This window comes from Anticarsia gemmatalis, chromosome 2 (genome assembly GCF_050436995.1).
Source record: "Anticarsia gemmatalis isolate Benzon Research Colony breed Stoneville strain chromosome 2, ilAntGemm2 primary, whole genome shotgun sequence".
NCBI classification, from domain to species: Eukaryota; Metazoa; Arthropoda; class Insecta; order Lepidoptera; family Erebidae; genus Anticarsia; species Anticarsia gemmatalis.
This window is the reverse complement of record NC_134746.1, coordinates 9,135,572-9,158,928: the sequence shown is the minus strand read 5'-3', so window position 1 is coordinate 9,158,928 and position 23,357 is coordinate 9,135,572. Positions and strand designations below refer to the sequence as shown.

Genomic DNA, 23,357 nt, shown 5'->3' with positions numbered 1-23,357 from the left:
TTCGTGTTTTTATTCAAATGTTTTTTGCAGGCATCCAAAATTCGCCATGATATCTCTGGGTTTGTTAATGGTGAGTTCGTGGGCGACGACGATCTACATTTCCGTGTGGCATCAGTACAAGGCGCGGATACAAGAGCCCTTCGAAATGTTCGACCCACTGTACGACAAACCTTGGTCGAGAATCGGACCGTATCTAGTCGGTAAGATATTTATTTTGTTACTATGTGTGTAGCATTAAAATAAACCTACTTTTTAATAGACTTACAACTCGTCAAATTGTGGAACATATTCTTCACAAAATATACCTACCGTTCTTCTTCTTCTTAGCGTGTCGATGGCAAACAAATTATAGTATTAAAACTTAAAATTGTGTATGACACTTTCTGTCTTGCTATAAACTGCCAGCCAAGTATTCAGCTACGTGTATGGCGTTTTCTGTACTGCTCATAAGGTCCTGGTATGAGCAAAAGACATAATCACCTACCGTTAAGGTTATATAAACTCATACTATAATGTTTAATTACACGCCATGGTCACGAAATAGAAGTTTACTCAAAACCAAAAATTTTAACATGATTAATTCTTAAAACCTCTGATTATGAGAAGCCTAATTTAGGAGCAGCTTTTAATAAACATGTTTGTCTGCGCAATTCGATCAATCTGCGCTTAAGCTTCCCTGACCGCGGTCAGACCCTGATGGATAACCGTTGTTTACATGCTAAGCCTTCCTAGTCCGCGTTAAGCCGCCGCTCGCATTTTCAGCCAAATACCTAATGGGCGCTGCGGACAATTCAATGAGACTAACTGAAAAATAGATTACGTTGACTAATATTTTCTCTTAATGGAATTCCGAGGTCGGGTGACAATAACTATACTTATTGGTAATCAGTCGCATTATGGACAGAAAATATTGACCTCGATATAAAATAGAAAATTAATGATACCATGATACATTACAGTCATCCAATAAACGAATAGGTCGGCCTTGAAAGGAATTAGCGCCCCCCGTCGATCTTTCTAAAACTTGTACCGAATATGAATAGCCGGTGATGGATGAACGTAGTTCCAAGGCGAGAACAAATTAGTAATTGACTAAGTATTCCAACTAACTAACGAAGTATATACACATATAAAACTATACAAGTTTTGCTAAGTTCTTTTAGTAAATAACTATCAAATCCATATGGTATGAACTAGAAATATGGATATTAGTTCGGAACGAACGTTCTTCTTTCGTGTAGTTACCAAGTTACCTAGAATAAATATTCACTATTCAACATACTTGAAGTTTTGTTCTTCGAGCTCCATTGATCGTGGAAACGATCTGTCAATATAAATAAAAAAACTATTGTTTTATTTCGCTCCTACTAGCTGACTTTATGCAGAAATTCACCTGCAGAAAGAAGTGATTACGGCCACATTCTCTAGGGAGTGGCCGGCTCTCATTTATAACTTTGTTAATTAAGGAATGAACTGCATCAGTTTTAATATTCTAAAGAGGTGGTGAATCGTGTAATCCATGTACAGTTCATAATCTCTATATGGTAGTTATGTGAATGTGTCACGCAAATACACATATGTATGCAAAACGTATGTACACAATTACACGTGGCTCGGGTCAACGTTACCGTGTAGAAGCCTTTGCTTGAGCGAGGACTAATTCAAATGCAATTCGGGCGACCACCGTCAACAACACCTTATTGTGGCACAGTTGGGTATGACTCTCATCATTCAGTAAAACGAACGATGAATCCATGACGATTCACAACTCCTAGACTCCGAAATACATTTTTGCTAATGAAAATTCCATGAATTTACTCTTAGAATTTTAATTAAAGGACGACTTGTATTTAATTACTGCGCACTACTTTCAATTTTCATTAATATAGAACTAGTTTACATGGTTTAATCTTCAGAGAATTCGCCAGTAGTTAAATCGAATCATGTTCAAAGTCAGTTTAACTTTGATAAATTATGAAAAGCTGACTAGATAGAGTGACTACACTACTTTATCTTGGATCTAATCACGAGTCTCGCTGAGTCTTCATATAATATTTTAACGTTCGTGCAGTGGCAGACTGTCGTAATTTTAGACGAAGGCTTTTATTCATGAATCGATTTTAGTAATACAGCCGCTTGAAACTTGTGCTGAATGAGCACTTTTCATGAAAGTGAAGTTTGAATCTGAAAGTTTATTAATTAATTAGTTTTAAAGCTATACTCACGTATGTATTGCGGTGCACGACTAGTTTCAAATCCGAAGAGGGCTTTTATTCATGAGCAGAGCGTCCTCCACGTCGCTGCAGGCGCGTCGTTTTATAAAGAAGTTTATTTTTATGAGATTTTTTCCATTACGCTCTAACGGCATTCTCTAAGAGGGTTAGTGGATTGGAAATCTGCATGTTTAAAATTAAACGTAACCAATAAAACAATAAAAAGTCGGGGCTTCTGCCGTTCCGCTAGATTTTGTTACTACTGAACTTTACACTCTTTATTACGTTTGCAGAATAGTAATGAGATCAAGGTATGAAACGATATCATTGATATCTGAATACAATCTGATTCTGATGTCGTGAATGACGTTATAGTTATGTTGTTCCTTAAATTGTTATATTAAATTGATTGTAATAAATGTTACCTAAATTACAACCTAGTAATTTATATCTAAGTTCATAATTAAGTGCACTAGGTCGATAACAATTTAATGCATTTTTAAAAGTAGTAGTTATGTGTTACAATATAATATATAATATGTAAGTTTCGTAATTTTACGCTGTTGGCTCGCGTAAACCCGTTTGTTACGTACACTTACGTTTTATTATGAAAGTAGGTGTGAGTCGCAAAAATGTTCGAGGTCGCGTTTTGTTTGCGTAATTATTAAATAAAATATTATGCTAGGAATAAATATGCATGTCGTATAAGCTAAAAATGCGACACATAATATAACAATATTAGATACTACATTATACAACTTTTCCTTCACTTTTGTAAATTGCTTTTGAACTATCTGTAAAATGTAATCGACCCTAAGAAGATTTGTTTGTTGAATAACTTTTTATTGAGCAATAGTAACATTCGAGAAACAACACCGAGGAAATTGGAAAACAAATATTAAACGGGGCTGAAATGGTCGGCTCAGCTAGTATGCAATAAAATAAAAGCTCTGTTAAAAAATATTTAGGTCGATACACCGCCCTCTGTGCCATCTCGGCAATCGCGGGGAATGCTCGACGCGCCACTGACTGTGTAGCCCTTCCGAACTCGGATCCTCTCGTAATCCTCGAAAATGGTCCCCTTTTACTGAGATTTTATCGATTGTACCAGAAAGCTATGTGATCACAACGTTTTGGTTCCGTCGGTCGGTCAGTGAGGAAATCATAAAGGCATTCGACAGTGGCATAAATGGCGGGCTGAACAACCCGATAACACGGTGCGCTCGTGATGTTCTCAGTATATTGCGCTGATATTACCCAGTATGAATATTGACCGACATTGGACAAACGTTTGCTGGTCTGAAAAAGTGTTTAAATCGTTATAATTTCGTGTCAAAAAGCAAACATTATTCATTCCATATCATATTTATTGCTATATATAATGAATTGTACGGCCATTTGAAATTCAAAAGCTATTCGAGCAATGCTTTCTCTAATGTCCGATTTTAAAATCTAAAATCACTATCTCGAAGACAAGCCGTAAGTGGGTCAGGTGTGTAAAAATAACAAGCGATGGACGAGTTTAACTGACCTAAGAGAAGCTCGTCTGGAAGTCAGCACGTTGAAACATTTATTAGAGTTTTATTATCGGGAGGCACTTTCCTCCCACGTACTCTCATCATGTACATGTCCTACTAATATTATAAATGCGAAAGTTTGTGAAAATTTATGTATGTTTGTATGTATGTGTGTATGTAGGTATGTATGTATGTATGCATGCATGTATGTATGTATGTTTGTTATTCTTTCACGAAAATATTACTGAACCGATTACGATGAAATTTGGTATATAGGTAGCTGAAGACCTAGAATAACACATGGGTTACTTTTTATCCCGGAGTTCCCGAGGGATCGGGATTTATACAGGAAGAGTTTCCACGCGGACGAAGTCGCGGGCGGCCTTTAGTACCTCATATAATATACAATACGCGCTTGAATTCCTCCAATTATGAACAGCTTCTGATTGTAATCTCAGTGGACGCGCAATTTACTAAATTTACATACATTACGCCATAGCGGCTTTGAACTGCGTTATTGAGTATTTCAAAATGCGAAACCGATCGTGTACATTATGATAATTTTAGTATTAAAATGTTCGTTTACAACTTGATTCAAATATCGCACAACAAATTGGATAGAGCTATTGATAGAGCACGTGTTTAGAATTACAATACTTTTTTGTCCTTAGGTTTAATATTAAGTTTGGCATAAACCTATACGTACATGTACTGTTAGATGTAATATCATTTAAATTATTTCTTTACTACTAAATCGATGTATCAATAGCTATATATTATCATTTCATTATCGAAACATTGGAGCAATATTCTAATCATATTTTTCCGTTTACAGGAATGGTAGTTGGTTGGTACTTACACAAGTCGAAATGCCAGGCGAAGTTACCGTACTGGGTGGTGTTTGTGGGCTGGCCCGTCGCGCTCGGTATCATTGGAAGCCTCATCTTCAGCATGGTCGACGGCTACTTCGAAGTATGGCCGACTGCCTTCTATATTAGCGTTGGACACACAGGTAAATTTTGTTTATAATTGATTTTGGATTTTTATGCGTTAACCGAAGGGCTTTAATGAAAATCTTACGTAAATGAACTTGCAATGTTTTATGTGTTGACTGCCTGAATATGAGTTGTTGAATATCATATATTTATATTTTTCTTAGAAAAAAGCGCAATCGAAGTAGAAAGAAATGTTTTAAAATTTTATCTGCATCGAAAATAAAGATAGCTTTTAAAAATCTGACATAGGAGAAAAAGAAATATAAAGTTTAACAAAAAACACTTTCCAAATCACACTCTGTAGATAAGACTTCATCGTAAGCGATGCCACAAAGTTTGAACGGATTAGTTAATCTTGATCATAGCTCACAAGTATCAAAAAAAGATGAAAGAGTCTTGCTGCAGACTGCTTATTAAGTAAAATTTGGAAATTGCTTTCCAAAACTTCAATCAGAATGAAATGTTTATAGAAACTATCGTAAACTTTTTGAAAGTAATGAAGTTTACGAAGAAGGAAATTGCATTTTCGTTTGACGATATTGGATCACTATCTCAATATTGAAACTCTATCAGACCATATTATTTATCAAAGGATATTAAGTAAACATTTCAGTTTAAATCGTTAAAGCCGATAGCGTTCAATTTTCATTTGAGATTACAGCTCATACACTTTATAGAAATAAACATGAACGAAAGTCTGATGAAGCCGGCTGTTGGTTTCGTGGAAGCATATTAGCTAAACTGAAATTTCCTGAAGGACTTACTCATGAAACCTGCTTTTACATATTCTAGCTGAAATTTTCCTCAAATTTCGTGAACCAGCTTTAAACTATGTAGACGAAAGGCGTGGCTATCGCCAGGAAGCTTTGATATTAGCCAAAAGTAGTTTTAGAGGAAAACTCATTAAAAGTGTGCCTTAAGTGCTCTGTTATACTACGGATTTTTCGGCCGATTAGCAGTGTTTTTGTTAGGAGTTATGAGTTAATTAATTTTATATGTATAATAATTATTGCTTATACAAGGTACCTTATAAAATAAGTTTTAATGTAAATTCACTTTAGAACATGACATGCTGAATACATACGTAAAGTCTTACTTACTTTCTTAGACTTGTCTTACTTTTTTTTTCTAAATAAATACTGGATATAAAAACACAAAATACCGTGTTGCCTATCGAAGAGTAAGTCGTAAAAAAATACTGAGGGAGCCGGTATCAAATATAACAACACAGATAGTGTAAGATAGCTGAACTTTGACCCACCATTTTTATTTTATGGTTACACTAGATTTCGTTTTAATACGGTGTTGTACTAAAATTTTCCGTTCCACGAGATTAACTACAGAAAGCTTGCCTTTTTTATAAATTTGATCGGTTTAATGTAGTGATTAGGTATTATGAGTATTAGGTAGTTATAAATTGTAGACAGTGAGGCAAAATTTATATCAGAGCTGTTTCTTATCGACTGTTGCCATATAATATTTATAAACTACGTTAAAGCATTTCTAAAATTTGTGTAGCACAATCGGTAAGTGCCACGTCTACACGGACCAACATAATAGTGATAACTTTTAAAAGTCATGTGCGGCAATAAGTAAAGCGAGAGGATCGCCAAGGCTTTTATTGCATTCACCTAAAGATATAGTCAGCTTAACGTCCCACAGGCGCACGTAAACGTGGAACTAGAGTACCTTGTTGTTTATACGATTGTTACTAGAACATACGTGTAAAGTATAATCATAGTAATGCAATTGCTTGAACTAGGCTTAGCTTGCTGAAACTAGAGTTACCTGCGCCGAAAAGTCAAACATAACGTCGTCAAAGTAAAATGCATGTTCGCGTTGACAATGCATGTTATTTTATATTAATCATGCAACGTAAAAGTTAAAAACTAGACTGTTTGAAATAGGGATAAGCTTGAGTAAAACTTTATCAATATACTTTGTGCAACGATAGAACCACTTGAAGCTTCCTGTTTACAAAAAATATTCATCATATAAGCTGTAAACGGAAGAGTACAAACACGGTATATTGGCTCTAAGCCAGCATGTCGCATTTTAAAACTTTTATACTACATCATACTTGAATCTCCTTCGGTAATCTCATATTCTACAGTACATTGCAAAAAATCTCTTGTGTATTACTTAAACTGTGTAACACTATATTGATTTCTAAACAAACGTTTTTTTTCTTACTAGCTTGGGGCGTAGCAGTAGCGTGGGTGGCTATCTCCTGCTGCAGCGGTTACGGTGGTCTCGTAAACTCAGCGCTGTCATACCGCGGTCTATTACCACTTAGCCGGCTGACGTACTGCGCTTACTTAGTCCATCCCACCATCATGATGTACACCTCGTTCCTGCTGGACGGACCTTATCACATGCAGAACTCCACTGTCGTAAGTATTATTTACTCTCGTAGCCTTGTAGCACGTCCTGCTACGCCGTAGCTATTTGTGTAGCGATTTTTGGGTGACTGTTACGTAAATTTCCAGAAGTTTTAAGTCTACGGTGTCATAGTAATTAATATGTTTGTAGACTAAATTACCTATTTAAGTAAGGTTTCCAACTTAATTACTTTTGAAAGGCACGTTGATGACATTGACGAAATTACTAACATAATCATATTAGAAATCAAATAGGCATAAATTAATAAAATCTAAATGACATTAAAAGCACAATATCGTTAAATGAGGGTTATAAGCTTCATACATTGAGAATCCCAAATAGAACTGCCAAATCTAATACATGGTATTACAAATGAATGGTGCCACAGGTGAATCGCGACTTGCAAATGAGATTGTTTGATTAATTCGCCTCTAAATCACCGGCACGAACACTAACATTAATATTCCGAATAGAATATTCAATCGTATTACACAACAGTTTGCAACGTGCACTTGCGTATCATTATACGTAGGAGTATATACGTCAATTCTAACTTTCTGACTCGCCGGTCCGTGGTATATGGAACGAGTTGGAACTCTGCCTACGTACAAGTACCATATGCGGAAAATGGTGTATTGTACAGAACTAAAATGTTATTTGATGAGCAATCCTTGGGAATATTAACTTTAATGCACCATTATACTTTTATAGTGCGACGTATTTATGATTGAGTATCCCTAAAATAGTGTAGTCAATTTGTTGAAATTGGTGTCTTGGTGAATGACGCAAAAGAAGTTATAGGGTTCGTAGCAAGTCGTGTTCTTTTGCTTATTAACCTATTCGAAAAGCATTATTTCACATATGATCATAACTTTTATTTTACAAATCTCATCGTTTCATAAATAAGTGAAATTGTAATTCATTTCCTAGAGTAGAAATAATGGTCACTGTACTGTAATATGAACTATATTATAGTAAAGATTATTTCCATCGACAACTGCTTTGACTATAATTCTCTATTATCAGTTTCTATATTTCATTTCAATGAATATATTATTTGAATCTGACCAAAAATACCCAGATAACAGAATTAACTAATGTGTCACAAGTCTAGGTAGGAAAATACCTTGAATGTCTAGATCTGCCTTTTGTTATATCGTCATAAAAATAGGAAAATATAGGTCCGATCCATTTCCCCCGAGCGCTCTGACAAATACATTTACAATACGGAGTAGCTTCGATAATAATGAGTTATTCTTTTACAGCGAGAGAATATTATTATCAAGTTTTAAAAATACATTACCATTGCAACTGTTATCTCTTTGTATCCTCTATTCAGTTTAATTTAATAGATTCATGTCTTTCAGTACAGTGTTTTATTGTTACGTCTTAAATAAGGTTATATTCGTGGTGTCATACACAAAATGTTTGTATGTGTTGACATTTATACGATCTATGCAATGTAAACTGTTGAATGTACTGCAAACTGAATCCAATATCATACACAGATACAACATATCAACCACAAGAGTCGTAAAATGTTACTGTTACTAACGTACAATGTATAACGCGTTGGCAAACTGACAGCAGTATCACTTTGTTAACATTCAACTCCCAATATTTGCCGCAAAATACATTCAAGCAACGCTTTGACACAAACTATTTACTCTTATAAATCAAAGACGGAGCTGTGTGTTGCCACTCTCACAGAATCCAACTAAAATCACAAACAATGACGTAACAAACGAGAAACAGCGCAAATCCATTTCAAATTTCACACGAGCTCTTTTCATTTATTTAGTATCCACAAGAACAGAAGACAGCTAGATAAATACAGGGTTCCGCGAGGAATTCGGGACTGTGAGATTAAACTGCAACCGTATCTTATTGCTACTATAAATCTTTCATCTAGAGACAACGCTGTAGTAAAATATACACAACCAAAACTATAAGTAAATGAGATAAACATTTCATTACTGTCGCCTGCGCACATAAACCGTGTCGTAAACTATGGACTAAAAGCTTCAATATACCTATAAATCTATATCGTGGAGAACACTCGACGCGGACTTATGCCACCCTCTCGACATCTATTCAAAGGTTGGCACATGAAAGCGGCCTCTTGAATTGTAAAAAAACCTTTGAATCATTGTAAAATACGAGAATGTTTTCATGTCACTAAGCCCGCCCGGCCAGGTGCTGGGCAGTCTTTTGTTCAGTATTTCTATTAAGAAAATGTTGCTTTTCTTCCTCGACACTCATTAGTTGATGTCAACCTGAGTGTGGCACTTATCTCAGTTGGTAACTAGTTACAACTCCCGCGAGATATCTAATTGATACTCGACAGCTATTTTCGGTTCGAATGTCTTGGAAACTAGATCCAACTATTATTATCAGTGGATTACAGTAAATGTGTTTGAGAGTATACATACATATATGTATATACAGCGTAATAGTTTATTGACATCTTCATTTACCTAAGTAGGTTCAATGAAATGAGTATGTATTTTACATAAAAGAACGAACCGTTCATACAGATCACAAAAAGAAACGACAAAAGAAAATTAAACGACTTGTTTGCCAAATCAGCATACTCCGTACAATAAAATAGGTATTCAGCCCTCCTTAATACTTAATGGAAGCCAAGTATTTTTCCTCTTATCTAAAAAATCTGTTGTCAAAGGATGGAGCTGTTGATGTGTGTTGGAAGCTTTGCTGAATAGGCTCAAAATAGACCTTATTATCGATGTACACCAGTATTATTCCAACGAGGCGAACAACAAAAGTCGATTGCGGAAACAGATTATGGAGATGTGTTCATATTAATTCAGTTCGGCAATAACCACTCCGGCTCGTGTTGTCTCCGGATAACCTTCGGCGTGGCCTGTATTATTCACCCTTATACACAATACAATCTACATGACAACTGCGTTTGTTTTTGCGCCTCGTCCCGTAATCAAACCTGACTTTATTATCAAATAGACTCGTACGAAAGTAATAACGACGTCCCATTTTATTGAAGGTGTAATTGGGAAAATACGTTTTATTGCTTTGTTTTATAACCGCAGAAATGTATGTGTCATAGAATAAACATCTACCCCGCCTGAACAAAATAATTCCATAATATTGGTAGACGTCGCTCGTCGTGCTGGACAAATTGTCTGTAAAAATATTAAATCTGACGCGACGAGGTTCACTTCGTCGTTTTGACGTTAATTAGTGTAAAAAGTTGAAAAGCGTTCTCCACGAGAAAATGATAAAATACGAGCAAAATGTTTATCATTCCGAAGTTTTCCTCGAACTTGGAATTTATGTTTCGATGTAATATGTACACATAGAAGAGTTTATAATGGCCTATGTAGAGTATCGTAGTGTGATATCGGCACGATTCCGGGGAATTTTCCGTTCTGTTGCCGTATATATTAAATATCAAAGCAGACCGACCCATTAAACTTTATTAATGGACGCTCTACACAAACACGTACATCAAAATATTTTTAGCAGAGCTCGTTTATCAAACACGACGGGTGAAATGTCGTGTAATTAAGTTAAAACCAGGAATAAAGTCGAGGTGATAAGTTATCAGTTTCCTCTTCCTCACGAAGTGTGACAGTCTGCGACCAGAAGATTTATATCACATCGTCACCTTAGATCACGAACTTAGTTATTCGACTTACACTTCACAAGTTGAAGGACAAGGGGGAACCGACAACTTCCCTAAGCTCCCGACTTATGATTGAACATAAAAGTCCTATAAACTTATAGATATCATCTGAAGTAAGCTATGAAACTACACTCTACGTATAACAGGAATTAAATTTTTATGGTTCATATAAACATGTCAAATGTTTTGTACAAATAACTTATCGAGATATAATGATAGAAGGAATTTAAAACTAAGATATGCACTTAAACCAATACGAGTAAACTTGTTTGGAGTCAAAGCTATTTCATTAAAGATCTAAAGCACATACTAACTACTTACAAACTTTACTGGCTTCTCTGCCAAAATCATATTTAAAGTAAAGTTGTACTGAAGAGTAGCTACCAATGTATGCGAACTTCGTATATAATCACTAATATAGGTTTGTTATGTAAAATATACGTAGATAGGATGATTGATATGCAAGATCGTGCAACACGCTTAATCTGTGCGGTTTGGCAATTAATATTAAATCCAGTTAATCCACATTTAATCTTAAATGTGTGGAAGCGTTAGACTGTCAATCATGGACGAATTAAATCGTATAGTTGTTACTCTATAGAAAGGATAAGTTAAAAGATTATTTAATTAAAAGATAAAAGAGATTTGGAGAATGATGAGTACTAAAATCTCAACTATATTTAAGATTTCTGAGAAGGGTACTTGAAAGGAATTCGTAGCATATTTTTAATAAAATAATTATGTTTAAAATATAATTTCCAATTATCAAAAGAAATTAAAATATTTTTGCTTCAAGCCTTAATGTTTTAAGTTTCAAGGAATTTCGGTTTTTCACGAGTTTTGAGTTGCTTTCATTAAGTTCGTATCATTGATAACACAAATGCTTATTGTCATACGAAAGTTTGTTAAAGTTGCCCCCCTGCTCTATCCCAACTAGCACACAAGCTGCTTATACAGTCGTTATACAGCCTGATAGTTGCATAAGAGTCGTTCAAATGCTGTACAATTCTCTATAAGTTGTATACTAGCTATTTAAAAAACCCTTTAACAGCTAGGCGGGACAGTAGCCGTTTAGTAGGAAACTAATGACTTATAGTGATATATGAGCATGTAATTGCATCGCTAGACAGCCTAGGGAAGTATAACTGAGTTAATGGAATCTTCTATAACACCGTTAACTGTATAAGGGGACTTTAGGAGATAAAGGAGTTTAAACGGAGTTATGCGTTGCGCTTATAGCGCTCAAGAGCGTAAATAAGCTTTTTGTAATGCCTTAGGTTCTATAACAGATTTTTTTAGGGCTAGTGTATTACTCATCTATAAAAGAGTTGCGTAGGTCTTTAATAGCGCCTTGAGCGTTATATCAGATATTTATATGGCTTCTGTACGGCAAATAGATGTATAAGGTATCATTCGAAACATTTTTACAGCCATGGGGATTACAGAATTATGTTAAGCACCTAAAGCGCTATAACCGAGTAATATACCTTTATACTAAAGCTTAAAATTATTATTATAATATATCTACATAGGTGCAGTGGTGGTTCAGTCTGTCAACTGTTTTTAAAGAATAAATAAAATAAATAAAATAAATAAAATAAATAAAATAAATAAAATAAATAAAATAAATAAAATAAATAAAATAAATAAAATAAATAAAATAAATAAAATAAATAAAATAAATAAAATAAATAAAATAAATAAAATAAATAAAATAAATAAAATAAATAAAATAAATAAAATAAATAAAATAAATAAAATAAATAAAATAAATAAAATAAATAAAATAAATAAAATAAATAAAATAAATAAAATAAATAAAATAAATGAAATAAATGATTTTCAAACTATTTTAATATTCAACGACTGACCCCTAAAAGTACGAGTAAAATGCTGGTGTGCGACCAAAACAATTATATTGAAGCACTCCTATGCCACAACTGCAGAACCTTGAGGTCTACAACAGCAAACACTAGAGCCTTTGTACAGCTTAAGGCGCTAGAGCAGATGTAACCAACTCTGAGAGATGCTTGATCGAGACGCCATTACAGCATTTGGTAAACATATTTTTTGAGGTTATTACGATCTTTTGAAGATCATATAAATCTATAGCCTGGTAACGTTAACATAATTAAAATCATTTTTTATTACCTATAACCCTAATTAAACTATCTGTAACCCTCAAAGTCTTATTTATGTTCAAAATACAATTTCCAAATCCACATATCTATATAATTTTTGCATTTAAAACTGAATATTTTGAGGGCGCATGAAAATATTGACGATAATATACATATATATTGACAGTAAACTGGCACTCGCACTTTCATATCACGTACACAAAGAAATAAAAGCGATAGACTTCTTGTTATTTTCATAATCCAATCCGTAAAAATAAAATGTCTCCTCATTTGTCACTGATGATTCATTTTAATACAATATATTTAGTTTACACCATAATAAACCGACCATATTACTAATTTAGAGCGTTAGCATTTATAACCGTTACACAGTAGCGCTAAAATAAGGTAAAGGTGGTATAATCGCGCTGCAAGAGCTTTTTCAAACGCTCGTGGCGCTAACCACCTCTGTACAACAGCTGGTAAGCGCCACGAAGCTGCGAAAAAGCTCCTGTAGCGCGATTATACCACCTTCATCTTATTTTAGCGCTCCTGTATTACTACTATACTACGTACTATTATAATTACTATTTACGACCACTGTAGATCCAATTTAGAGCTATAAGCTGGACAGTATGGGCCTATTTGACGCTACAAGAGATCTGTAGCCGCTTATAGAACCACTATACTTCTTACTGAGGCGCCTAAGGCGTTATAAAAATCCTTTAACCGGCCATTGTGCAGCTTGTTATAGCGCTTGTGTGCTAGTTGGGATATTTCTATGGAGATACCATTGAAATTGCACAAACGCTTTATTTCCGAAATGAAAATGGCAAAGTTGAAAACAATGGTGTTTTATTTTGAAAAGAGTCCATACTTCAAAGGCGATGTCTCTAAAGTCCTGTTTCGTATAAAGAATTCAGAATTTATTTTCACATTTCTACTGTCCATTGCAGAAACTCCTCTGAACCATGACTTTGACAAGCTTTAGTTTTCGCCAAACGAAAAATATTTTCATTTTTTTCACCTAAAAGTGGAATTTAAAGTTTCCCTACTTTGGTGGTAAAAGTTTCTATGCCCAACGATCTGAAAATCTCGGATCGTCAGAGAAAATTGATTTATTCGATGTTCACTTTAGTGTGTGACAAGTTTACGAATGGTTTAGATAACCGTGTGATTTGTATGATTACAGTTAGCAATATACGCCGGGTACGCGGTGATGGCGTTCTTGGCTTCGTTCGCCATATCGCTGGCGTTCGAGGCTCCTGCAGTCAGACTCCTCAAGATCATCAGTGGGACGCCGCGGAGTAAGAAGAGCCAGTGAAGAACGGTTGAAGAAACGAGGATCGCACAGACACGAAATGATGAAAAAGAAGATATGCCGCGATATTTGTTCAACTCAGATATTCATATCAATTCAAAATTATGTTAAAAAACAATATAAAATAATATTTGTATAACATTATCTATAAATAGTACTACAAATGCTGGTAAAAATATAAATACGCGGTGTAAAGGAGGATTAATGTCCTGTATTGTTATCGGATTAGTGCGCTCTATACAAGCTTTATTTAGGTTATAATTTTAAGAATCGAATCTTTAAGGATTAGATAGTTACCAATAAAGACTTTTTATAGTTACCAATGGGAATTGATATAACATTATTATGTTTGTCGTTTTAAAACAGAAGTATGAATGCAGCTAAACTAAAACGTTGGGAGAATTGAAACCGTTCTATATAGCATCGATGAGATAAGGTTTTACAGTTTCATCCGAAGAAGAAAACACATTGTCATTTACTTGTTAGAGACCCTACGAGCTCGTTGACCTACTTGCGAACTCACGATCATAAAATTTGGCAAATGAATTGAACGAAATCTTAAACTTGCATACTATGTCGCCAATATAGAGCACTATTGCATCCTCCAGTGCGGTTTTCAATATCATATTCTAGTAGCTATTCGGTCGGAGATATTCAAATAGCTAGTAGAATATGAAACGATTGTGTTTCCATGTTCTCAAATTTTATATCTAGGGACTATTCGCTATCTAGGAACAGATTCACCACATTATTTTGAATAAGCTATAGGCAGATTCAGTTATTTTTGTATACGTATGTTTCGAGCAGATAATATCTCATTGGCATGGCAATAAGTGTCTCATCGATCAATGTAACAAAATGTATTTCGGTGTATATGCTGATTGAACACCAACATATGGATAGTAAATCTAGCTGGTACATCTTCGTAGATTTATATCGAGAACATAGATAAAGCACGTCATACTCGTGCCACGTAGGCATAAATCAGTAGTGATTTCTCCAATTGTCGAATATTCCGTGTCGCCCGAGAATATGATAATTTATTATGATTACACTCAAGCAGGCGCCTACATGCAATGAATCAATCATCTTGGCTCACCGGCCTTATCTCTCTACTCTCCTTCCACATACATAAATCCTGTCCTCATTGTATAATAACTAGGTTCTTGTCGAAACCGCACTTCGGTTTACATATAGATTAAGTTTTTTGTTGCGTCATAAATCTATTATTCTCAAACCAAAGCTGTCACGACTCTAATTCAGATAACATAAAGTTTAAACTATAAAATTTTATCTCTCCTTTTATAACATAGGAGCACATTTAACTTCTAGTTTCCTGTTTATTGTTAGAATATCGGTTTCTCTGCGGAATAAAGTTAGAGGACAATGGTAACGCAAAGGCATAAAAACTATAAGGTATGAACTAGTTGTCAGGTAAGTTTGCCAAAATTAACTCCCTATATCAAGTTAGTTTGCTGTTCGTGACAGATGACCGATGGGTTTACGTGCTCTCTGAAGCGTGGGCCTGTTGTTTACTTCAAAATTAAATGTACTTATAGCAAACTTTATACTTGTGTTGTGAATTTCATAACTTTGAAAAACATGTTATTCCAAATTCGACAAAGACGGCCGAAATATTAATCAATTTTGACCAATATAGAATATTATTTTGAATTTCAAATGCTTGTATCAATATTCGGAGGATCAACGAGGCTCGGCGGTTTTGTGGTTTCAATCATTAATATTGAACTATCATATAAAACCGTATTGACAATGTGTAGGGCAACCACACACATAACACAATACTGGGTTATAATAATTTCGAGGACCTATTAAATATTTTCTACCTCTAATAAGTACGTAATGTAATGTACTCAATTAGTTCTTATTTGATGGTAGTGTGGGAGTAGGTCCAACAGAGCCTTGCTTTCATTGGTAAGTTAGTACAATGATTTCACTTTATGTATTCCTTATCAATAGTTAGCAATGAAAGTTTAGCTATAAGTTAATTTTACGGTAACCATATTTTTAACATGTGATATTTCGTTACATATTTGGAGGTCCTTGATAACATTTTAATTTTGAATATATTATTTTGGGTTACGTTAAATTACTTTATTAGATAATGTTAGATGTAGAGTTTCTTGTTTTACAAGAAATGTTTCGTGCTCAATGTTATCATATCATTTATTCACAAACCTCATGATGTTGAAGAAATTGTAAATACAGTAAATACCCTAAAACAAGGTAACGTGTACATAGCTGATTTTATATTAAACCATTATTTAATTTTAAAATGCCGTATTTTTTCTACTTACCTTAAAAAACCTAAGACACTCCTTTATTACTTCAATTCAAAGTTGCTAACAGGGTGCTTACTCGGTACTGTGATAAGTTTAGCACTGGCTTGGACCAAAAATATATTTGTGTTTTTTATTGAACGTTGGTGTAGAGTCGTACTACGACTATAACGAATAATAAAACATCGATATCGCAACAAACGTCAACATCCAAACTTTTTCACAATGAATGCGAATTTCATTTTGATATCGGATATATTGCAATTACTTTTTACGAACTGGCAAATGTATTTTATTTTTGTTTGTTATAAAACACTAGACTGAAAACAACAATTCGAATTTTCTAGGAAGTCGCAATAACAAGGTTTTGTGTTGCAAAGCTTTTAGAACCGTTGCTCATATACATATATCGTCATTTTTTATTTAAAATATTTTATTATAAATCACACAGTTTTTATTAAAGAATATCTAGTTGGTCAGTCGAAGGCGCCATAATTTTATACTTAGTAGACTTCTGCTTTCCACCTTTTAAAATTCTTTAGTCACTATCTCACTTAATTTAATCTACTAGAACTGAATACTTATAAACCCGAACTGGCTACCAGTACCTACCTAATCTCCTTTACAATTCCTTGAAAGATTTATTGAAATATTGGAGGACCATAGTTACAGATTATTTCAAGACCATCCTAAAAAGGGAATCGAAATTATTGTTGAATAATGTAAACTAAAAGAGTTCAACTGTGCGACAATATAATTCTCTTTCGTTCAAATGGCCGTGTTAAGATAAACTTCCTTCTACAATTGAAGCTAAAGAATTACAGCTCGGAAACTCAAACGTATGAATTAATGGGGTGTGAAAGTAAATCGCATAAACGGAAAAATAATATTAGGACTCAGCGAATGGGATGAGATTAGATACGTGAGGCTTTGTGAACGCTCTCGGTGTAAAAGGCTGAATAGTCGCCCGCAGTCGCGCGATCGATGAACTGTGCCTACTGCCTGCCCGCCCCATGAATCGCGATAACCATTCATGTACCAAAGTGCGCTACCAAATTAATCAAAACTCACAAACGTCGTTTTCCCACGTAGTTTTCTCTTCAAATATTTTATTTTTTTCTTCATTTCTTCTTCCAAAGTACCTCGCTACAAAGAATTCTCGACCGCTTGACTATAAAAGTAGAGACCAAACAAAACTAAGTTAAGTTTAAGTTCTTGGACAAGTGCGGGGGAGAAGTTCTCAGAATAAATAGGTAGCTGGAATAGCCAGTTTAGCGAAACAAAAGTCCTACTGAGCTTTCTCACGAATTCCTTAAAGGCACGTTTGACCCATTCACTTTTTGACCCGAAATGTACTTTCAACCAGTGAAGATTGACTAACAAATAATTTGCTTTAACATTTACAGACTATAGGAAAATTGTTCCATTGTCAAATTTAAATTAAATCTTGCATTATAAAAGAAGCTATACTAAATCTTGCAACATTGGACACATTAATTTCATACTTTTTTATTTCCTGTCAGTTAGAACATAAATGTTTATTTTATGTCCCATTACGCGCATTTCTTCCACGAACAGCCAAAAAAATAAAGACAAAAGTTTCGCAATAAAATTATCATAAAGATGCAACATGCCAAGTCACAAGATAGAATTACACTTATATCGAGTATATTTCCAATATTCTCCGTCTAATCTCAATTGATTTCAGAGTTTGTTGGAATTATAAGTCCCCGCGGGTATTTCAATTTTCCCTAAATCTGAAAGTAAAGTTACCACTCGTATTAATGAAGTGGCGGCATGCACTTAATCTCCAAACTTTGTGTTCGAAGTATTTGATTGTATCTTATTGAATGTACTGTCTGTAGTAGGTATGTATCTTCGATTTTAGACCTTGCGTATAAATAGAGATTAATAACCTTTGAAATAATGCTTTCAAAATGAAAAATGGACTAACACGAACGCTATGACATGGCACATGTAAGTATGTATGTTTGTACATGCCGAATTAAAATCGAACGGGAATCAAAGTACGTCCATAAAATCGGAGATTAAAATATGTTAGATTTAGTATCATTGCTAAACTCTCATAACACGAGTACCTTTATTTGGCAATATTTCCTGTGCAAAGGTACCCTTTGTAAGCGAGTACGCATAATAATACCCGCGGGGAATACATTATCAGATTAACTTTACAAACTCAAACTTTTATATTATGTAAATATGACTCGGAACATTATGACTTGTTAACATTCTGTTGCCACTTCCTTTAGAAATTTTACATTTTAAGTTTCGTACCTTTTCTGTTCTTTATATGCATACTAGCTTTCCGCCTGCGGTTTTGCGTCTTCCTTCGAGGGGGGAATTTCCAAAAATCCTCTCTTATGGTAGTGCTCCTCTACAATTCCTAAGGAATCTTCAAACCAAATTTCTACGCTCAGTAGTTTCGGCTGTGCGTTGTCCATCAGTGACTCGGTAACGAAAGAGTTTTATAATATTGATTAAATGATTACATGCACATTATACAGCCATCAAAACTCCGAACAAATTTCGGCGATATTCCGATGACATTAATTCAAAGGGCGTTAGCTTAATAATACCATTATTATCACACCTGACAGGCAGATCGGTGACCTCGCCGCCACGTTATTAATACATAAGTGTGCTCAACCTAATAAAATCCTTTACTCGAATTTTACGACGACGCCTGCGAGAGGCGCTAGAATATTTTGTTAGCAACCTAGATTCTTGGGTTATAAATGCGTTGGTTATACATAATCAATTGATTTGTATATTTTACTTCCTAAAATGAGACTGTAAAGTGTCTTTACGACGGATAGACCTATTGTCTCTGTCTCCCAAGTAGCAGAACATAAAATAAAAAAGGCAATGTCGGTGTCACTGGAAGGGTTAAAATAATTTGGGGTATTTTAATAGAATGAACAGATAACAAAGCCTAGTGGATGGTAGATGGCTTGCAACTCATTTCAAGATTTTGCTAATTGCTTTGGCGCTTCCGCTGCAAAAAACCGCTAAAACCGCGTTAATTAAAGACATTTTTGCTCTGTTAATGGGGGCAAGAGTCGTTTTATTAGAGTGGCCGAGCTCATTGCACCCACCAGTGCGCGACGCCTGTTAAACAGCTCCGACATCTTCGTCGCCTATAATAAATTAATTTTTATAATGAACACTCCAGGATCTCGAGCGACGAAGATATATAGAACAGCTAAACCTCCTGACGAGAATTACATTCCCCGCTCTCATATTAATTTACCTACGTGGAGTATTTAATAAGGATAATATTGCGAACAGTGCTGAAATCTCAACAATTCATTAACTATTTAGATTCCGGTCACAGTTCACGGCATGTTATGTATACAATTTCGAAACAGCAAATATTTGCTTTAGCGGAATATATTATTAGGAGTTGATATTTTAGTATGTGTAACGAATATATTATGAAATATTAATAAGCTAATAGAACAGCTCATAAGTAGTTATAAGATACAGACGGAACTCGTGTAGTAAACACGGGTTTTATAAAGTTAAATAGCCACGTTGCGAGCGTTGCGAGTCTAAAAGGCTCTGACAAATGATATAACTTCAGATTACTCTATCTTGAAATGAGGACAGACTGTAGTTGTTGCAGATAGGATACTTACAGTTTGCAATTAGTTGTTTCAGTTTAACGCTACTAAAAGCGACAACTTTTTAGATTAAAAGAGTTATGAACATAGAAAATGTGTTGTTATTATTCTTATTATTTTAAGGCACTATATATTGTATAAACAATAATTTTCCATATAATGTAGTCACGGTCCGACTCTCAAACACCACAATCTACGTTTGAACATCGCTGTAACGTCTGAACGTCCAATTTTTACCCTTGCCTGGGGCTAACGCATCATTTTTCCATTCACGTGCTCCATACCAATACAAATAAAGACAAAATAGGTTTGAAGTCTAAATGTAATACAAATAGGCTTTAGGCAATTATGGTCGCCGATAAAAAATAATGTTGGTAACTGCAATTACTATCAGCAAGCTAACAATATGTGGACGTGTCAAAGTAAAGCAATAAATTCTGAAGCGAGAAGTCACGTACATTGTTGGGAGGGATCGCCATGATGCTCGACCAAAACATACAGAACAAACCTTCTCTCGCCGTTAATCGACAAACGTTGTTGATTCAGTATCGACAAATTCTTTTTCTTTTTTTAAATCTTTTCAACCGTCGCACGAATTCAAAGTAAAAACACATAAATTATTGTTTTATAAAAAGCATTGACATCAAGCGAATGAAATAAGCAGAAGAGCAAAAAGGAAGAATACGTATTCAGCCGTGAGCGTCTTTCCGTGGCTTGGTTATAATTTTGAATTTATATTTCCGAAACTCACATGATATGCTTTCACCACATTATAACATTTCAGCCAGTGATGCGTGTTTTCTGACAGTTTGCACCTTAAACTTTTGCTGCTATACTGAAATGGTAATGAGTAAAAGTTTTAAAATTAGATATATGTCTCCCCACTCCGTCACATTATATATTATACGAAAATGCTGTGATAAAAACAAATTTTGTTATTTTTTCTTTGTTCAAAGAAATTACTTTTTAATATATTTTTAATTTATTTTTCATCTCCGTCCCACGTCCTTAGATTTTAAAGATTGAAGGCGACAATTAAGTGTATATAAATATTATGTATTATGAACAGATGTTATTTTCTTATCTCATTACATTAAGTTTTTAGTCAGTGATAATAGAAACCAATTACTTTAAACGTTCGTTATATATATTATCACCAAAGGTGTTATTTTTTTATGATACTCATCAGGATAATTTTATATTTCATACTCGCTCAAGTATGCCATATTATTCCATAAAACTGGCGATGAGGGGGAACAAAAAAGTGGTTGGGAGCCAAGCAAAATTATTAGAACAATAAAATGCCCATCGGCGTTTGCTTTTTATATGAGTTGGAGATATTTTTTATGACAGAAGTAAAGTTATTAGACCCGAGAAAAAATTGTTGGGGCTCCGTTATTTATTTTTTGTGATTTATTTGTTATGAGAAAGGTTAATCAGAGAACGTAATAAATCACTGACGTTATTTCAAGTACCTAGTTACGTAGAGCAATAGAAATAGGTTCGCGTGGCGTGTAGTTAATACAAGTCCGATAATGGACTTCGAAGTTAGCTAACACGAACGATAATGCCCCACACACCCCCTAACCGACGCAAACTAAGAGCATGTGGTGTAAACAGGCAGGAAGGCAGGGCGCTGGTCATTCGGGCGTTTATCTGATGTCCCTTGTCACGAGCCGCGCTCCCCCGCCCACTCGAGCTAAAATTAGTTGAGGCATATCATGTCAAACAACATCGTTTGATCGAACCATCTTTGAAAAACATTCTTAACGAAGGACTTCTCAAAGGTGCTCTATTATTGTCAATGTTGGCACTTGTGTCATTATTTCTGTCCGAACGTAAGGCATCTTCTAAGCAAAAAGAAACAGACTGTAAAATTGAACGACGGTAATTTGTTTTCGAAAATGTGAGAGAGATTTAGAGGCGATTGCAACTTATTTTTATTTTTCGGATAAAATTTATCGGCCTGATTCAATTTATTTTCAGTTTAGTGACTAAAATAGATAATTTCGTCTAAGTATTCTTTTAAATTACTTTCTACGGACAATTTACTGCCTAATAGTGACATTTAAAAGTATATTTTCGGTTCGAATACCTAAAAATTGTATTTTAATATCCCTACGTAAAAATAGCCGAAAATCATTTAGTTCGTACTAAATACATAACTTTTAAACAATAACATTAAAGCAACTACTGAAATCCGCTCAGCTTAAAAAATAATAAAAACAAACAAACATCCCATCGTTCTTGAATTTTCAACCCATAAATCGGGCAGTTTATTTCAGATGCCCCCAGAGTACTTTCATGCAGAGAATTTTATAAGAGCGCATAAGATATTGTAGGTAATGGCACTCGGTTATGTTCGCCTATCACGTTGCTCTGTCCCTCTCCACGCCACATCTGAAGAATGGGGTTAGAGGAGAACATTTAATATGAATAGAGCTGGTCCTCTCCTTGTGCATAAATAAACTGATTTATAATCCTTTACGAGGCATAAACAATAGGCTAAAGGTAAACACGTCAATTGTAAACTGTTGTAGTAAGCGTGAACAGCTGTAGAAGTAAGTTAATAATTAATGTTTGTTTCCCTGTGAGACCGCAGTTGAATCCTACTTGCCAATTCAAAACCACTCGAGCCGAATATTAAATTCAATAAAGCCTTACGTTATTCGTTCTCACAAAAGCTACCAGTTACCCTTTGTTAAAAATTAATTTATTTTCGGTTAAAGTTTTAAATATTATTTACCTGCGAAGATTGAAGCGTATTCTCAAAGAGTACTCAATTACTCATGCCTCTTGAATTTTATATTATCAGACGTAAGAAGCATAAAATAAAATTACTTAAACTAAATCTGATGACAGTGAATTTTACACGTGGAGTTTAGTAGAAAATTTCTGAATATTTTATGTTCGTTATTTAAATATTATAAATGTTGAAGCTTAAAACATAAAAGAGGGCTTGATTTTCACAGAAAATTTCTTAACTAATTAAGCGACGAAATTTTATCAACATTCATAAATTAAATACGACGCCTTGGAAACTTGAACTGAGGCGAAATAGTAATCCTGTTGTGGAGTATCCATAGCTGATGAAACGATAATTTGTGCTTAATTGGGCCACAAGTGCTTTAATAAAATGAAAACTGGACCGAGGGGAAGCAACTTGAGGATTCTAAGACAAATGCTCGGTTTTCCAACAAC

General features: G+C 34.5%; 1 protein-coding gene across 1 annotated transcript in view; it reads left to right on the top strand.

Annotated features, from left to right (window-relative positions):
* Window positions 1-16,509, top strand: part of LOC142983702 (O-acyltransferase like protein-like) — a 78,031-nt gene extending 61,522 nt beyond the window's left edge. Inside the window, exons 10-13 of the mRNA XM_076130707.1 lie at window positions 31-200; window positions 4,566-4,742; window positions 6,922-7,118; window positions 14,084-16,509. Coding sequence (XP_075986822.1) covers window positions 31-200; window positions 4,566-4,742; window positions 6,922-7,118; window positions 14,084-14,215 — 676 coding nt within the window. The 3' untranslated portion in view covers window positions 14,216-16,509. The remainder of the gene's footprint in view (window positions 1-30; window positions 201-4,565; window positions 4,743-6,921; window positions 7,119-14,083) is intronic.
* The last annotated feature ends 6,848 nt before the right edge of the window (window positions 16,510-23,357 follow it).